At 37.5% G+C, this 18,530-nt stretch overlaps 1 protein-coding gene across 1 annotated transcript in view; it reads left to right on the top strand.

The window, feature by feature from the left end:
- Positions 1 to 2,784: 2,784 nt before the first annotated feature.
- The window catches only part of thsd7ab (thrombospondin, type I, domain containing 7Ab), a 121,653-nt gene continuing 105,907 nt past the window's right edge, over positions 2,785 to 18,530 (top strand). Inside the window, exon 1 of the mRNA XM_084088999.1 lies at positions 2,785 to 3,182. Coding sequence (XP_083945125.1) covers positions 3,050 to 3,182 — 133 coding nt within the window. The 5' untranslated portion in view covers positions 2,785 to 3,049. The remainder of the gene's footprint in view (positions 3,183 to 18,530) is intronic.

Below are 18,530 nucleotides of genomic sequence, written 5' to 3'. Positions count from 1 at the left end.
CAGGGTTCAACTGTCATTCATTCATAAAACTACCAAGCACTGCACTACTACAGACTCCTAGACACATTTTTAATAAATGAGCAGATTTATTATTATTTTTTGTTTTGTCTGCATGCATTTCACTATACTACTTGGATTATATATTAGTTTCTGATCAAATAGCTGGTTTTTGCTATGTTGCAATTCCCGGGTGTCATGATTCCTGTCTTGTGTTCCCCTTGTCTTGTGTGGACTTTATTTCCTGTTTTGTGCCATGTTTTTTTAGTCCTTTGTAGTTTTTCCTGTTGATTAGTTCTTGATTGTTCCCAGGTGTATCTTGTTTCCTCATTACTTAGTTAAGCTTGTTTGGCCCTGTGTATTTATAGCCCTTGTGGTTCACTTGTTACTTTGTCAGTTGTTGTATGTGTAATGGTTGCCTCTGTCTCTGTGATCCCCCTGGTTTTGTTCTTTGAGTTCTGTTCTCTGTTTTATGTGTTACTTTATAAAATAACCCTGCGTTTAGATCCTCGTCTTCGCCTGCTTTCCTTATCTTATTACACTGGGATTTTAGCATAAAAAATAGCTCTTCTGCTTGATATGTTTGAAGGAATAGTTCACCCAAAAATGACACTTGTACATCAAATACGTTGTCTATAGGTCAGATGTAAGTGACATCAGACATAACTTGTTCTTGAATGTCTCATGAGCTATAATGATAATAACTTCAGAATGACATCATTTTTGGGTAAACTTTTTCTTTAGCAATGCTGTTTTATTCTAAATAGTGCTGTCATGTTGATAGCTTTTGGTTGTATTTAAAGGAGATCATGGTCTGTTTGTCATTCGCTGTTTCCATGCACTTTTTTTAATGCAGATTTGGGGATTAACACGTACAAAAAGCTGGATGGGAATGCTAAAATGTGCATAAAATCTTAAAGGGATAGTTCACCCAAAAATGAAAATTCTGTCATCACTTACTCACCCTCAAAGTGTTTGAAACCTGTATGAGTTCTCTTTGTTAAACATTGAACTTTTTTTTTCTTAAATTGACCAAATGAAAATCATGGCTTAAGATTTACAATTGCTTTTGTTCAATAGTTGTTTAGTGGGTTAAATTGGACATAAACTGGAAGATTCCAGGACTTCTTTTTGCTGTAAAGGCAAAATATGTACTTTTCTTGGGAACCATCAATTTTTGGAGGCATTTATTGTCTATTTTTGCACCTCAGAATGATTGAAGACTTGTTTGCTATTTTTTGCTCTTTAGTTGTTTGCAAGGGCGTAGATTTGGTTTGAACATTGGGGGGGTTGAAGTTTGGGAATGCCTCTTGATATTGTGATCATGGTATAAATATTGGGGGGGTTGTAATGCATAGATTTAAATATTGGGGGGGTTATCTCCCCCCCGTCCCCCCCACAAACTACGCCCCTGGTTGTTTGTGTCCAGCAGCAAAGATCGATCTAGATCAAGTATAAAGCATCCAAAAACAGTGTCTGCATGTATCAGTAAGTTTTGATGTAGTCAAATTTGTTACATGCTTTTTCCAAGCAGACTCTGATGCACTTCTCTGGTTCACACCCAAGTTCAGGCAATCGCTTTAACAACCATACAAAGTGAATTCTGGTTTCAGTTGGACTTGGGTCCACACCAGAAACTCTATTGTGAAAGTATCTTGACTCCTGAGCCTCACACACTTATGTTTAGTCTATTCTCATGCCAGTATCTAACACTCAAGATCACAACCTGAGCTATTGAGCTTAGGAAAGTGGATTAACAAGACAGTCATTAAGATTCAGTGATCTCTGCCCTCGGAATGACTTCTGTCGATATGCTGAGAATGGATTGAGTATGTAGTAAGATTGTGTGATTTAAAATAATTTGCTCATACTGTTTGTTAATGTCTGAAATTCAGTGTTTAAAATCATGTAAAAACCCTACAGTAGTGTAAATTTGCAATTAAACCCATTTTTCTTCCATAATATGATGCATTTCAGAGTGAAATTCTTTAATTTACCTGTGGCTCCAGAGTAATTAGCCAAATGGCAATTACGGCTCAGGTGATTGGTTTAATAATAATTTATTCAGATTTGAGTGTACATGAGCAAAGATGGCACAATTCTATTGTGAATAAATCAGATTTTTTTTTTTTTTTTTTTTTGCCATGTTATCCAAAGGAACATCGCCTATTTGAAGAGGCAGGATATCATGAGTATATCATTTTGAAAATAGATTACAAACAACCTTTTTATTTTCTTCAAAGTAGCATGCACATTGTTCACAAAACATCCAGAAGCATCTATTAAGAAAGTAAATTGTGTTCATTTTGATATCATGCTTTCAGCCAGAGCATTTAGTGCAACTTGACACTTTCTATTGCATGCATTATTAGCTTTCAGTTTAACATTTTGGGCGTCTCGAAACATTGAAGAATCGCTTCATTCAACTCCAGTTCCTTAATACGCAGACACAAAAAAATGTGCAATATGGAGTTCATAAATCTCCCACTTTCTCCCTCCCTCCCTTAGCGACAGCACTCCCCTCTTATCTTTTCTTCTTTAGCGTCACAGGAGCTTGAGGAGCGTCCTTGTGCCCTAAGCTCAGGAGAGAGAGAGAGAGAGAGAGAGGGGGGGGGGGGGGGGGAAGAGGGGGAGAGAGAGAGAGAGAGAGAGAGAGGGGGGGGGGGGGGGGGGGGGGGGGAGAGGGGGAGAGAGAGAGAGAGAGAGAGAGAGAGAGAGAGAGAGAGAGAGAGAGGGGGAGAGAGAGAGAGAGAGAGAGAGAGAGGGAGGGGAGATGCGGCGTCAGTCAGCTGCAGTAGGCAGAGGACAGCAGCAGTGCCGGTAACTGTGGCTGCCGTTCTTTATTGTTCATCCAAAGCGTTCTCCTTTTCCCTCCAGCCAACCAAAGGAGCAGAGGACGAGGAAAACCGCCACATGCACCTTTCCTTCGGGGAACGCTAACTGAAGAGGCACGCAAACTCTTTCAGTCTGTGCTACTGAAGTTCTTTCTCTGCTCTCACTGGGGTTTCTTTTCCTCCCGACCGAGTGGATTTTACCCGACTCAGGGGGAGCCATGGGACTTGGGGTTAGGGGTGCAAGGACAGCGTTCCTGTGTTTATGGAGGTTATTTTTACTGCTCTGTGGAATCTGGAGCGTTTGCTCCCAAACGACAGGAGACGGGAAGTCGCTGTACTTCTGGGAGACAGGTATACGGCTATTTCCATAAGTACCTTGATGGATGTCAGTGGGATATGAAGGTTCCAGATGTCCTCTGTCTGTACAAAGTTGCATTGTAATTAGTTTTATTATCTGGTGTGATGAATGAGGACAAGTAGAGGTCTTCACTCTCACTTCAAAACAGCTCTGCGAAGAGTGTTTGATTTATTTCTCATCATCCTAATTTCTGATTCTCAAAGTCTGCACTGTAGAGAATGTGTCCCCGTTTCCGCACAGTAGGCTGTCTCCATTTTCCCAGGCTGATTGTTCGATTTCTTGTGCTAGATAAGAGCCATATCATTATTATAATGAAATCTGACAGTATAATGGAAGTAGCTCCGAGGTACAAAGTAATAGAAGTTATTTGACTTTTGATTGTGAATTTGGCCGTGTTTCGCGGTCACCTCTTCTGTTCACAAAGGCTCCTACAGTAAAAAAATGTCTAAAATATAATATTATATATTTTATTATATATTATGAGTAATTATAAATATATGAAATAATATAAATACATGTTTGTTTTAAATTATATTTAATAATTATGTTTTTGTTTTACATAAAGGAAGTAATTTATAATTAATCATTTAAATATTTCCATAATATTTTTACATTGTGATATTTCATGATATTAAAACACATCTCACCCCCTAATTTTCAGTACTGTTATGCAAAAAAAATAAAATAAAGTAAAATAATATATATATATATATATATATATATATATATATATATATATATATATATATATATATATATAACATTTTCATAATACAATAATGAAAATCAATCTATTGGGACAGTTTTATTTCAAATAAAAAATAGATGCATTAATTTCAGTACAACATATACATTAATTTTGTAATGAGAATCAGTGATCTGATAAAAAAAAGTTAAAAGGCTTTCATTACAGTTTGTACAAAGTCAAATCTTCATTTGCAACCTGGTATGTGATGAGCAAAAGTCTAAATGGGCAGTTTGGATTTTCCCATTGGCCAGAGCGACGTCCCGAGTCAATGTGCAGTTGTCACTATGTTAGTGAATTTTTAAAGAGGATGTAACCACGTAAGGAGATTAAATGAGCTGCTGGGATTTATACTTTGAAAACATCCCTAGTACATGCATGCAGAGAAGCGGAGCGGCAGGCAAACTTAACCTACATATCTCTCTCCTGTAGGTCACAGTAATTACAGATCATTGGCTCATTTCATTGAAAAACATCTGGTGGAAATGTCGAGAGTCTATCTTGGATGAGCAGATCCATGATAGTATCATATCTGTGCCGTTTGACGGTGATAGCGCTCGGGTGTGATAATGTTATTGCGCTTTCTAGAGCGCTCAAGGGGAGGGAAATTTAGTTTTGACGTATGATGTACTGTATGCATAATGAATCTGACCGTAGAAGAGCTCGGGCTTCAACCTGTGGGGAATTGGCTCACATCTCTGCTGTTTATTGGCTTCACAGAAGAGCAATAAATCTGCTGTCTAGGGCTGATATCCCCCATGATGGAGATGTTCATATAACAGGCCTGGAAACACAAGTGCTCTAGAAGCGAGTACAGCAGTGTGCCTCGAAATGATGGTTAAAACCTACACGCTTTTCTTTAAGTGATTCTTAATGGCTGTGTTTTTCTTGCTGCAATCGATACCGCTGGCATACTTGGTGCTTTTATTTATAATAATCAGGCTGGATTAAATGGCACGCTGGTGTCTGGACATTTCCCTCCCTGTTTGCTGTCTGAACGCGGGTTTGATGTTCAAATATCCCTGGAGAAGACCGGAGCAATTTTGTCCTTATCTCCACATGCCTCAGCCTCCAATTAGAACAAGTCTTTTCTTATTTTATCGATACGCAGTATTGCGCTGACCCCCACCGCTCCAGATCTCAGCTGCGGCTCTCATGTGTCTCAAAACAGGCTAATATTCCTCAGGAAGGATTCTTAGTTAATGAGGGAATTTACTGGCCTGAATTGTTTGGGTTACGGCAACCTTGACTTGTAGGCTATTGTTGGTTTAATAGTGAGTAGCATCAGAAATGAAGAGGAATAATGCATCATTCGATTTGTAGAGGGATTATTTTTTGAGTTCAGGATGTCAGTGTGTTCTGCACAGATATTTACTAAAGCAGTAAATCACGAGAGGCCGTCAATTACTTTGATTTCTCCACAAGCAAGGAGAAATTTTAGGCACGAAGTAAAGTGGAGAACTGGCTTATTGTTTTTATAACACTGTGCTAGCATAGAAGTTGACATCAAAGCGGCTCATCTAATCAGAATCCAGAGTCTGAACTATCTTTTATACTATACTTGACTTTGGTAAACCGACTTTTTCATATCATCAGCTTTCCTTTTCTTTGTTCCATATACCAAAGCATATTGTTTACTATACCCATATATAGGTATATACTCCTGCCAAACATGAAAATCTGTAATTCCAAAACTGTATGCATTTACTTTCTTCAGCGGAACACAAAAGAAGATATTTTAAAGAATGTTGGTAACCAAAAAACATTGCCCATTAACTTGTATCGACAAAAACACTGAGACTTCTCAAAATATAAAAGTAGGCTATACAGTTTGAATCAGCCTGAGTGTAAAAATGAGAATATTTTCCTTTTTGGATGAACTATCCCTTTAAAGGTATCCGTTTACCTTGATACTGCTGAAGAAGTGTGTACTCTTTCTGTTAGAAAAGCAGCACTTCCCTTTACTTGCTGAAGGCATTGCTCACAGCTCTAGCCATGTTTTCTCATGTGATTTCATGAGATCCAAAGTTCACATTAGGACACGCATTAGGTGGCCAAATTTAGAGACCACATACAGTGGATTCTGATTAAAAACAGCAACGTTCTTCTGGTTTCATAATGAATCCATGAGCATAATACCCATGTTCTATTAGTCAGAAGAAACACCTAAGCCAAGTTATTATTAAATGACTGATACGCTATTACGCTCTTACATAAAGGAGTTGTTATATGCTGGTGTTTTAATACTTTTTCTTATCAAGCTGAAAAGACTTCTTTCAGGCTGGCCCTAGCAGGTTTATTTGGGTTTGGTTCTGGTCTAGTGGATTGTTCTGGTGATCAGTTGATGGACATCAAAACAAATATCTGCCAACCAACTATTGTGGTCTCTTCAGCAGGACAAGGTTATTGAGTTGTTTTTCATGATCTTTAGAGATTAAGTTGTTGACCTTATCTTTCAGGTTATTCATATCAGCGTTTTTGTTTTTTTAAAGCACCAATTCATGTTTTTTCATAGAAGCTTGTGGGACGCTGCAAACCTTTTTTGGATTTAATTAAATGTATTATTTAGTTGTCAATGAAGATTATTGGAGTACGTTTTACAAGAAAATATTATTTCATTCTTTCTACTTCAAAATTTTACATTTAATTAAATTAAATGTTTCTTGCTGATTTTTTGTAATTATTTGTAAAAATTAAATTACATTTTTTTCTACAACAAATTTTTTTTTTCGTATTGTGTTCAACATGTAACACTGTTTCCTAACTAGTTACGATGCGACACGTTTCACCAAATAAAGCCAATCAGAGAATAATTAATGTTTAATATCATATAATTTTTTTATTGGTTCATGGTTAGTTCTGACATTGTGTAGGCTAACCTATTGGCTATACTCACAACCAATAGAAATGGTTAATGGTTGAACTCTTGTGTGTGGCTCATGCCTCAGCAGGGTTTATCCACTCTTAGAGCAGAGATTACCCAGATTACGCTGGATTCTTCTCTTGTCTCCTGATCACACAATCCCTCGAGGACAAAGTTGTGCTGTCAGAGCTTTTCACACTTCACACCATGTTGACTCTATAATAAGGCTTGTTAATGAAGCAGGAGCATGCAGGTTGCATTCTCTTAAGATCTTTACTCCACCACACACATGCACGCACGCACGCACGCACGCACGCACACACACACACACACACACACACACACACACACACACACACACACACACACACATTGTGTTTTCATGTTTTATGGGGACTTTCCATAGACATAATGATTTTTATGCGGTACAAACTGTATATTCTCTCCCCTTACACTAACACTACCCCTAAACCTACTAATCACAGATATCTTTCTGCATTTTTACATTTTCAAAAAAACTTAGTATGATTTATAAGCCGTTTTCCTCATGGGGACCAAAAATGTGCCACAAGGATTTCAGATATTGCCATCTTTGTGTGGACATTTTGTCCCCATAATGTAGGTATACCAAGCCATACATACACACACACACACACTGGCTCTTTGTACATGCTTTAAGTCAGGTACTGTATGTCCACATAGACTTAGCGTGTTTCCAAATGCATTGTAGTTTATCGAGTAAAGACGAAGAGCATGAGATCAAAGTCCACTTATATTCCAAATAACTGCTGTTTTAAGAGATTTGCAGATTCCTCATCTCAAAATAAGAGGCGTTATTGAAAGTGGAGTGTGCATTAAATGGGAAAGAAATGTAGGTGACTTAATTGTCACCTTCATTCTGAGAGGTAAGGAAATGTGCTGGGTGAAATTTAGAACTCATTTCAGGAAATGCATTTTAATGTCACCCCGAGTGACCCTGATTTTCATATATGGACCTACAGGCAAGCGAACTCTACTTTAATTGGTTAAAAAATACTCCAGACCCCTGGTAAAGGGCTTCAAATTTAGGACGCGCTAGTTTTCTCTGAATATTTTATTCTCTCATAGAATGTTTAATGGCATTTGAACAGTTTGGAAAATAAATTTCCCTTGTGTGATTGAATTTTTATTTCTGCTTATTTTGAAGCGCCTACATTTAGCTCTAATTTAAGAAATCTGCAGTCCTAATTGCACTGCGCATTAAGAGTGTGAACTCCCCAGAAGCAGTTTGATCATGCTCATATTCACTAAATGGAGCGCATCCTATTCTCTGCACACTTTAACCACTGAATTATAGGACATATTCCTTTGGGATGAAATGTGACCCTGGATGCATGTTCTTAAGTGCTGCTGATGTACAGTGGGTATAAAGCTAAAGCGTTTTCATTATGTTTATTATATCATTTCCACTCGCTGTCACATTTTACTTTCTTCACCAATTGCTCATAATTTCCCGTAGGGAATAATGAGTAAGATTCTGTAATATTTGTGGAAGTCTCACAAAACTGTAAGCTCTTTGTGATGATGTGTTCTACATTTAGAATAGCCACTGTACACTGGTTAAATGGAGACATTATCTCTTAGGAGTGGAGCCAAGGCTAATTCTAGGGTATTATTTGGGGATATTCAACTCTCCATAATATATTATGTTCCAAGTATAGCACTTGGTGATATAGCTAAAAAATGAAATTTCAATATTTTTAATCCTTTTAAAGATATGATACATGATCAGTTTTATAGCAAATACATACAATTTGAGTTAAAAGGGGCTTTTCTCTCAGTCAAAAGCACTATCATTTAAATTAAAACATCATTGTAGACAATTCTAAATATTTATTGCAAAAAGTAGAATGTGGTAAAAAAAAAATATGACAGTATTTCTACGAAATCAACACTATTTGTTGTCATGTTGTTTTTAAGTGTTTAATTATTTTCATTAATTAAAAAATGTATTATATTTCTTTTGGGGAAAAAAACAACACTTTTTTAAAGCAAATATTAGAAATAAGCAAGCAATATTAGCCCTCATATTTTTAACTAAAACAGTTGTAAAATGGCAGATGGTGACTTTTTGAATTTGTAATACTGTCATGTAGCAAGTTATAAGTGTCATGATCTTTAGGAAACTTAATGACAAATAAAGAGCATGTTAAAATGTTACTTCATTTTATATTACTTGTTAAAAAACGTTAACCTATTGTGAATATTTTTTATATCCTTTAGCCTAAATTCCCGTATTAAAAAACGGCATTTATAAAACCCACATATCGACCCTGATAGAGCAAGAACAGACTGTTGTAAAATCCAGTCTTTCTAGGAATATTGCTTTTTAATCCCTCTATTTCGGCAAAGGAAGAACTACACCTTGCCAGTATTTGTCACAATACAGTGAAGGCATAGTTGTTACATAATGAAGCTCTTTTTGCCTCAAAGGGTCAGTAAATGTGTTACAGCATAATAGTTTATTTAAAAAAAATCTGCTTTTTATGAAATAGGTCGCCCTTTATGGGCGTGCGTGTGTGGTCTCAGTCCTGCTGGGAAAATGGTGTTTGTTTAATCTAAATGGCAGGGCTTACGCTAAGACCAAGGCATCTCTAATATGGCTGTGTTGTGTGGATTAAAGATTATTCTAGATCCATAAAGTTTATTTAGTGTGGCATAAGAGGATTAGTCCTTTACACCATGTTCCACAATGTCTTAGTGCCAGACCACATATGATTATTACTTTACAAAGCATTGGTTAAAAGCATAAGGATTATTTGGGGGGGGGGGGATGGTTTGAGAAGAATTGTAAGAAAGAAAGACTGAGATTTATTCTGCATAAAGCTTTATAGAGAAGATCTGATCTGAAGGTCTGTGTCAAATATCTAGTAAGCTGCCTACAGGCGGCATTTTAAAGTGCCCCTATTATGCTTTTTTGGATAATAACTTTCATGCAGTGTGTAGCTGTTTGAGAAAATAAAAGGTCTGCAAAGTTTCAAATATCAAACTTTATACGTTAAGATATACACCATCGTTACTGTAGTTATCACAGTGTATCAAGTGGTGAGGAAGACTACGGAGCTGAAGTTCAGATATGGTATTGGAGTTTCGTTTTGAAATGAGCTGTAAGCAGTAGACCAATCACAACAGACTGAGCCATCTGACCAATAAGAAAAGAGTAGACCATCACAACAGACTGGGCCATCTGGCCAATCAGAGATTCATCAAACATTCATCAAAGAGCCAACAACATTCGTAATATGCAATGCCAGGTTTGTATATTACCAGTACAATCAACTTTATTGAAACAAATTGTGAGTAAATTCTGTTGCTTTACATGATGACCGCTATTTGAATGCCTATGTAGAGCATTTCAAATGGTCATGTCAGCTATAGGTTGTTGTATTACATAGCAGCTCACTTTTTTAACAGAGCATATATGTACAAACATATACTGTACTTTGTATATTAAAGGCCAAACAGAGTGACCTCAAATCTTTTCAGACGCGTCTTCAGCAAGAGGATGAAAAAACTTAATACTCTCTGACAATACCAATTGAAAGAGGTCAGGCAACTTCACATCCCTGCTGTGGATGTCTTTCTGAAGTCTCTAGAGCAGAATGAAAGAGACCGGCGGTGTTCACCTAGAGACCCTGAGCACCTCAACAATGTACATTTCAAGAGGTCTTCTTTCATCTTTGTGAAGCAACACTCCGCTTTTCAGAGAATTCAATGAAATGGACTCTGTTTGTGAGTGCAGTGACATTTAGTTGGCCGATAGCCATTGTTCCTGGGGATTATTGGGCGAAGGAAGTAATGCTGTGAGTTTTCCTGAAGTTTGGTTTCTCCGGTGTTGGATACTCATAAAATACAATGAGCGCACAATGAAGAATTATTTGAAATATTTGAATTATGTAGTTACTTATATTGCTAAGGCAAGCATCACTATCCCTATTAATATTGCTCATACTTAGCCCTAACTATTAGATTGTATCTGAAGTTATAACTTTAACTATAGGTATACAGTATTAAAATGTGCTAAAGGCATTAATGTTTGCACAGGCAGAAATATAGTTGTCCTTATTGTTGACTAGATTTTCGAACTTATTTTGAATAAGTATTTGCTTTGTGAGCATAAAAGAAAAAGTGCTATAGTATGATGTAATCTGGGTGTACCACATTCGCCATGTTGTCACAACCAGCATTAGTTGTGTCGCTTCACTGCCATTCATAAATCCTCTCCCGTGGCCTCATGGGATAGTAAAGTGTCCATCGAATGCACACTTCAGGATCTCGCCTGAAGAAGTAGGTCATCCGGGTACATTTTGCCTAAAGAGTACTGTGAATCAAAACATTAAAAGAAATCCTACCAAACCCAAACTTTTGAATGATATGTCTTTGCTTTTCTTATCAACCTGTCATTGTCCTCTGGGTTAGCTAATGGTTAGGGTTAGGTACAGGGTTTCGATTATCGGGTTATAATGTTTCAGGAGCTTCCTGTACTGGTTTGATGTGATTTCATATAACCTGCTCCCAGCATTTGCCCAGATTGCTTCAGTTAAAGGTGAACTAAGTAACTTTTTTACCTTAACTGAACAGCTTCGGAGTCATTGGAATGGTTATATTACTTATTTCGGGTTGAATGGTGGTCGTTTCGCACCCCCCTGGTGCCCGTGAGCGGAAAATCCGCACTTGCAAGTTTGAGCCGGCGTGCCGCCGGCCGCCGCGTCAGGAAGTATCGCGTGATATCAGGTCTCGCAATGTAAACAATTGCTTTGCGGCCAAAAGAAATCTGCTAAAATGCTGTCATTATTGCGCTCCCTCACGCTGTTCGAACCCGGATGAAGAAGACGTTTTAAAGAATGTCCCATCTGCTTTGATGTCGTTGATCTACTAGCCTCTGGTGTCTGAGAATCGCCAAAGAGTTTTTACAACAGTGTTGCCAAATATCTATTCCGAAGCTGTGGGGGGAGCTCTAGAGAGAAACCTGCGAGCAAAAAGCGAGAATACAGCGAAGAAATCTCGAAACTACTGAGCCCTGCTTTAAAGTCCCCGTGAACCGGAAGTTGCAAACGACTTTTCTCCAGTGTTGTGACGTGTTTCCCAGTGAAACGGAATATTGAACAGAGGGCAGGGTTTTACTCTAGCGCTCCTCCTCTCCATCTCTGCTCATAGCAGACTAACGGTTTGAGGGGAGTGGTTAAGCGTTTCCCAACCCAAGTCCTCAGACCTACGTCATCAGGGAAGGTCCTCCAACGCAGAGGGGAGGGGCATTTTCAGATTTTGATTAAAGATTACGAAGCCAAAAAATTTTTTGGTGTGGATTGACTTGCATGGATGAATTGTTCACCACAAAACGATCAATTTAGGCAAACAAAGTAAGTATAGTCAATTTTGATTTCATGTGGACTTTAACACACTCAGCAGAACTTTCCCCCTGAACCTGAATGTGTAAGTTTGACTCTCACTACAGATAATCATGTTTGACAGGCTCTTGGATGTGAAAGAACAGGCAGGTGGTCAGGCCGTCTCCTTTACCCCTCTGCTTTTCTAGTTTTTGGTGTAAAATATTAAACCATCCATTCATTCATACTTCTTATTTTTTTTTAAATGTGAATAAAAGTCTAAATTCAGTCTGTTCATCATATAAAGCGATCGAGTCTCTTCAGAAAATTTGGACTAAATCGCTCAATTCATATGAATTAGTTTTACAATCTCTTCATGAACTTTTTTAAGTGTCAAAGTGGTCGTTGCGTAGATGTCAATGGAGGGACAGAAATGCTCAGATTTCATTAAAAACATCTCCTTTTGAATTGAGGGTGAGTAAATGATGACAGAATTTTCATTTTTGGGTGACCTATCCCTTTAAACAAACATCTCAATTTAATCTATTGGCTGTGTATGAATTTTAAACTGATCTCATTTGTGATTTTTCATATGGATTTCATTTGTGACCCCCCAATTGTGTAGCATTGTGTGCAACTTTTCCAGTCTCTTCTATCTCCATCCTTCTCTCCTCTCTGATGTGGGTGTTGTTTGTAGCGCCAGCTCTCGCTGTGGCAGCACCTCCACATTTACACCCAGGCACTGACGCCTTCAGATCTTTCATAAAGGCTCAGCGGGCATGAGTTTCATCTCTGTCGCACCTCCCTTTACAGTTCACTTCATTTACTGACACGATGCCAATAATAATGTCTTTCATCTTCTCTAATTACTCAACTTCATTACTCGAAACCTGCCCTCCCTGCTTACAGCTCAACAAGCACCGTGACTTTATGCTGATGAGCTATTGATATTTTCGAGTGCAGTGGGTTGTGGGATATTATCTATGTGACCCATATGGGTGAACATATGCTTCATATTCATGCTTCCAAGAATGAAAATTCTGTCATTTTTTTTACTCACTCATTATGTCATTCCAAACCCATATGCTGTTATTTTTTTCCCTTGGAACATAAAAGGAGTATTTTCATGCAGCTCTTTTTCAGACAGTGACAGTTCATAACTATTCAGTATAACGCTTCAACAAGGACTACAAAACAACATTAACAACCTTAAAAGTTGTGTGCAAGTTTGTCAATGTCAGGGGTTCCCAAAACGTTTTGTGAGCCGAACCCCTTTGACATAAAAATACAATCCTTTTTTATGTACGTTTTTTAATTTGATTTGTTTTTATTTTATTTATTTTAATTGGACATTTTGATTTAATTAATAATTCGTTTTTCATCAACTCACAAACCCCAGTTTTGGAAACCCTGTTAGATTCGATTCGATTAAAGTTTATCGCAGCCATATATAGTGGAACAAAATGTTGTTTCACAAGGTGTGCAGTCACAGTGCAATTTACAAAAAATACAATAAAATGTCTACTGAAGTCATGCAATAACTTGTTTTATTGGGGAATTTTGAATATAGCTTGAGCTCTTGGGTATTTTGGACAAGTGAAAGGTCAGGGGTAAGATATCAAATAATTCTGACAGAATTTTCTTTTTTTGGGTGAATTATGCCTTTAAGTCACAATATGACCAGAAACTTGTATCAAGAAAGCAAACAGGGTTTAACTCCAAGCATAAAATTCCCGAAATGATCGTATTCTTCTTGTTTTTAACGTTTTTAAAATGATTTTTTCCTCCTATATTGGTGAGCTCGATACTTTGCCCCGTCACACCTTCCCACCGGATTATTCCCTCTGTCTAATCGTCTTGAAGATGACACAGGACTCGAGTGTGAATTTCTTTTCTGTCAGAGTAATATTCCATGCAACTGGCGTCGTTCCACTGTGGTGCCCACGCGCTCCTCTCCCACTCAGTTCACGTCGAGATCTCTGTGCAGTGGGGCTTCGATGAACACTGTGAGGGGATTGGATTACATCGCTGTCACAGCTGTCAGTCATGACATGAGCCCCCTGTGCCATGCTGACAACGGCAGCCATAGCAACCACGCCGTGACGACGCTCTATATTAACCTTCTTTCTTCTGGTTCCCTGCTTCTGCTTCCTTTGAGTGTGTTTCCACAGTGTATCCTGACACCAGCTTCTGTTAAACTGAGCGTAGTTCCTTATGTGGAGGAAGCACATTGTTATTAGGGGTGGGCGGCATGACTAAAATCTTGTGTGAGTCATTTTATATCACTGTAACATATCACAATAGGGTTGTTTTATTTCTATAGCACTTTATAGTGATATACAAATCATTCCACAGCAGAGAATGTGGTGCTATAGCAACAAGTTCATGGGTTTGATTTCCGTAGAATGCATGAACTAATGAAGTGTATGAGTTGAAGACAATGCAAGCGTGAAAGTGAAAATGAAAGGTGTTTAATCAAATCTGATAATTTTCCCTTTTTATTTGGAAATTGATGGAGGTAAACCAAAAGATATGATTAAATACATTTAAAATAATTCACATTTTGAAACACTAGAGTCATAAAGACTAACACTTTAAAACATCAATTCTGAATTTTATATTATGTTGCTTTGCAAATAACTTTCAAAAGATTTTTGAATGTTTTTGAAAAAGTTTCTTCTGCTCACATTTATTTGATCAAAAATACAATTAAAACAGTCATTTTTTACTGTAAGTTTTAATCAATTTATTGCATCCTTGCTGAATAAAAGTATTCATTTAAAAAAATAAATCTTACTGAACCCAAAGTTTTGTATGCGCTGTTTATTGTATTGTCTCATTTTTACTTGTCTTGTCTTGTTTTTGACACATTGCGCCCTGTATTTTCACATTACATGAATGATAATATAGATGAATATAGCTGTGGAAACTTTGGTTTTAAGGTTACAGTAGATTTCCCTAATATTTCCCAAAGTTTGCACAGCTATATTAATTTATATTATCATGCATGTAATGTGAAAATACAGGGCATGATTTGTCAGAAACAAGTCTACCTGTCTGTCATATTTCTACCATTGTATTGTATCCTGACACAATCTCTTGTTAAACTGAGCCTGTTACAGTTTCCTTACATGGAGGAAGCATATTGTTATGCTGAAATCAATCCAATGCTTTTCCGTTTGCTCCAGGCCTCTCCGTTTTTCCCTGACAACATGCATGAAACCACATGGCTCTAGGTGTGTGTGTTTTTTTTAATGCGTGGAGTATTTGCAGTAGTGGAGCCATGTGCCTGAGTGTGAGAGAGTGTGTATGCTTGTACTGTATGTAGGTCAGTACGATCTCTTGCTATCCTGATAAACCCAGCAGTCTTGCACGGCATCACTCGCCTTGTTCTATCTTGTGGAAAGTGTAACTTTTGGGAAAAAGGCTACAGATGGAATCTTGCATTGGCTAGTGACAGTTTTTGAAAGATTAATATCATTAAAGCTGTGAATTTGCGGTCATGTGACTGCCGTGGAGTGTGTGGGTGTGTTTTGCCATGGCTCAGAGAACCTAGGCAGCTGGTATTTACATGATCACAGATTGGCCAGCAGAGACCATGTGGAGGGACAAGACAGGATTTTTTATATCCGTTCATTCAGCTTGCTGTCAGACCACTATCATATGTGCTGAAAAGTTTGTCTGTAAAGTTTTAAAATTCAAACATTTTGGTTCTGGTACAATACCAGTCTCTAGTACCTAATTTTGACAAATTAGATGCACTACTGTTCAAATAAGTAACTTGTTTTTTTAAAGAAATGAATGCATTTGTTCAGCAAGGATGCATTAAAGTTTATCAAATGTGGTAGCAAAGACATTTATAATGTTACAAAATATTACCTTTTTATATAAATGCTGTTCTTTTAAACTTTCTAGTAATTATGACCGCCGCTAGCATAGCTAGCGAAAGCAGTAATATAGGGATTGTCAAAGGTTTTTTTTTTTTTTTTTTTCGTCATCTACTGAATTTTTCGTCAACGATACCAGGGACACCGAAACACGGGGGAACATGAAATTTGGTGGGCATGTAGCCCCACTAGACTTTTACGGAAAAATTTTGTTTGGTCCCCGGGGGCCACTCCCCCCCCCCCGCGCTGGGCCCCCCCAAACCCAAAAAATGCAGTTTTTCCTAAATAACTACCTGAACCGTGGCACCGAGGATGAAGACATTTTTATGGTATGTTGCTCTTAAGGGCCCACATCAACCTAGCCCATAATCACTCATTTGTGATTTGCGCCCCTCCCATAAAAAATGAAAATGCAATATTATTCTGCTTTAATCGCCCCTATCTTCAGTTGAGATGTTCAGAACTGCACCACATTTCATGTGTATGATTAACTTGACATCCTCTGGGGGTATGCTAAGTTTCGTAGAATTTCATCCATGGGGGGGTATAAAATAAATTAATTGATGTGCACATTTAGTGACTGTACACTCATCGGCCTGTAGATGGTGGTGTTGAGCGAAGGGTTGCTGGTTTAGGATGATACTGTCACACACACACATGCAGGAATACAAACAAACGCAAGCATGCACACACACTGACATCCACACGCACAGACACACACATACACACACATACAAATCCACATGCACAGACACACACACACAAACACACACGCGCACACACATGTACGCACGCATACATACACGCACAGACACACACATACACAAACACACACACATACACACACACACAGACAGACATGCACATACTACTACTTTTTTTAGGTATATACATAAACACGCAATACAGCCAAATTGCTCCACGTCATTTATTTTTGTGGAAAGCCAGTGCAGGCCTGAGCGGCGGTCATATTTTGTACTGCCATGCGGTACATCTAGTTTTTTTTCAGGATTCTTTGATGATATTTAAAAAATATATTTTATAATATTTCACAGTATTACTGTTTTTGCTGTAATGTTGATCAAATAAATGCAGCCTTGGTGAGCATAAGAGACTTCTTTCAAAAACATTTAAAAAATCTGATCCCAAACTTGTTCATTTACATTTTTTAGACTACTTTTGTTTTGATTTGTTTTTGATTTATTTCAATTTATTAATTTATTTTGATTTTATGTTTGAAAGCCTCTGTAAAAATTACAGAATTGAAAAAAACAACAACAAAAAAACACAACATTATTTATAACAGGGAAATACGCAAGGAATGTCTTAAATAACTATATCATTTATAATCAAATATATACCATTATTATATATGGCCCAATGTATTTCTGTAATGGAAACTTCTGAAATTCTGAAATTAATTTTAGCAGTTCCGTTGGTTTAATGACAAATTGTATGAGCAAAGTTTGATCAAAATTTCTCACATTATTGGATCATCACTGAACCCACATCAGACCAAAAGAATAAAAAAGCTTCATGTTTTTCCAATTCGCCTCATTTTGATCAAAGGATCCGTCAGTGTCTGAAGATACATGCTCTCTGGAATGGGGCGGTGGTTGAGTCCTTTAGATGCGCTTCCTGCTGGGGTGGTCTTTGAACGCAAGCTCTTAGGATCTGAGTCTGCTGACCCGTCAGAGCCGAGGCTGTATCCACCAGTCCGTCTCGCTTTAAAGATAAACTCCACAAACTGTGTCTGAGCAATTCCAGTGACAGAACGGATGAGCTCCATCTCCAGCTGCAGATAAGCTGTCCTGCAATAGCTAATACTCCATAATCATCTTCAGGATCTTCAGGCTTAAAATGGGAAGACATGTTTCACTTTCATTTTTTTAGGCCGGTAATTACACTCCATGCTTTTCTTAGTTTTTTTTTTTGTTTTTTTTATGTTATTGCTTTGATAGCCCAGGAGACTTTATGGCATTTTCTCCTAAAATTCCTCAGAATTTTTTTTAAATAAACACAATTGGGATAAGAGTATAAAGATAAAATTATTGTGGACAAAAGCACGGATAATTTAATCTTTGAAGAATTTGATGAGCAATATCATATTGTAATCTTTGACTTACATCTTTGATCTATTTTGATCAAAAGTCTTTGGTTTCTGTCTTTGAGAAGCAATTGAGGTATTAGTTTCATTAGCATTATATCTCAGAGGAAAATGTTATTGCTTGTTCTTTCAAAGTCCAGGAGACTTGATAAGATTTTCAATTTGGTATTTAGACACAAATCAGACAAATATTGAGATAATTGTAGGCATTTAGACACAAGTGTATGGTGGCCGAGAGAGCTCAACTCTGTGACTGAAGAAAACACATGCAAATAGAAAAAACACCGGCAAATTAAGAAAACATCTTCTTCAGTTTGACAACACATGCTGCAAATACTCACAAAGCAACCAAATACAAAGGAGCGATGCAAAT

Source organism: Abramis brama (assembly GCF_963993115.1).
Source record: "Abramis brama genome assembly, chromosome: 17".
Lineage (NCBI taxonomy): Eukaryota > Metazoa > Chordata > Actinopteri > Cypriniformes > Leuciscidae > Abramis > Abramis brama.
Note: the sequence above shows the minus strand (reverse complement) of the source record. Positions and strands in the feature narration are given on the sequence as shown.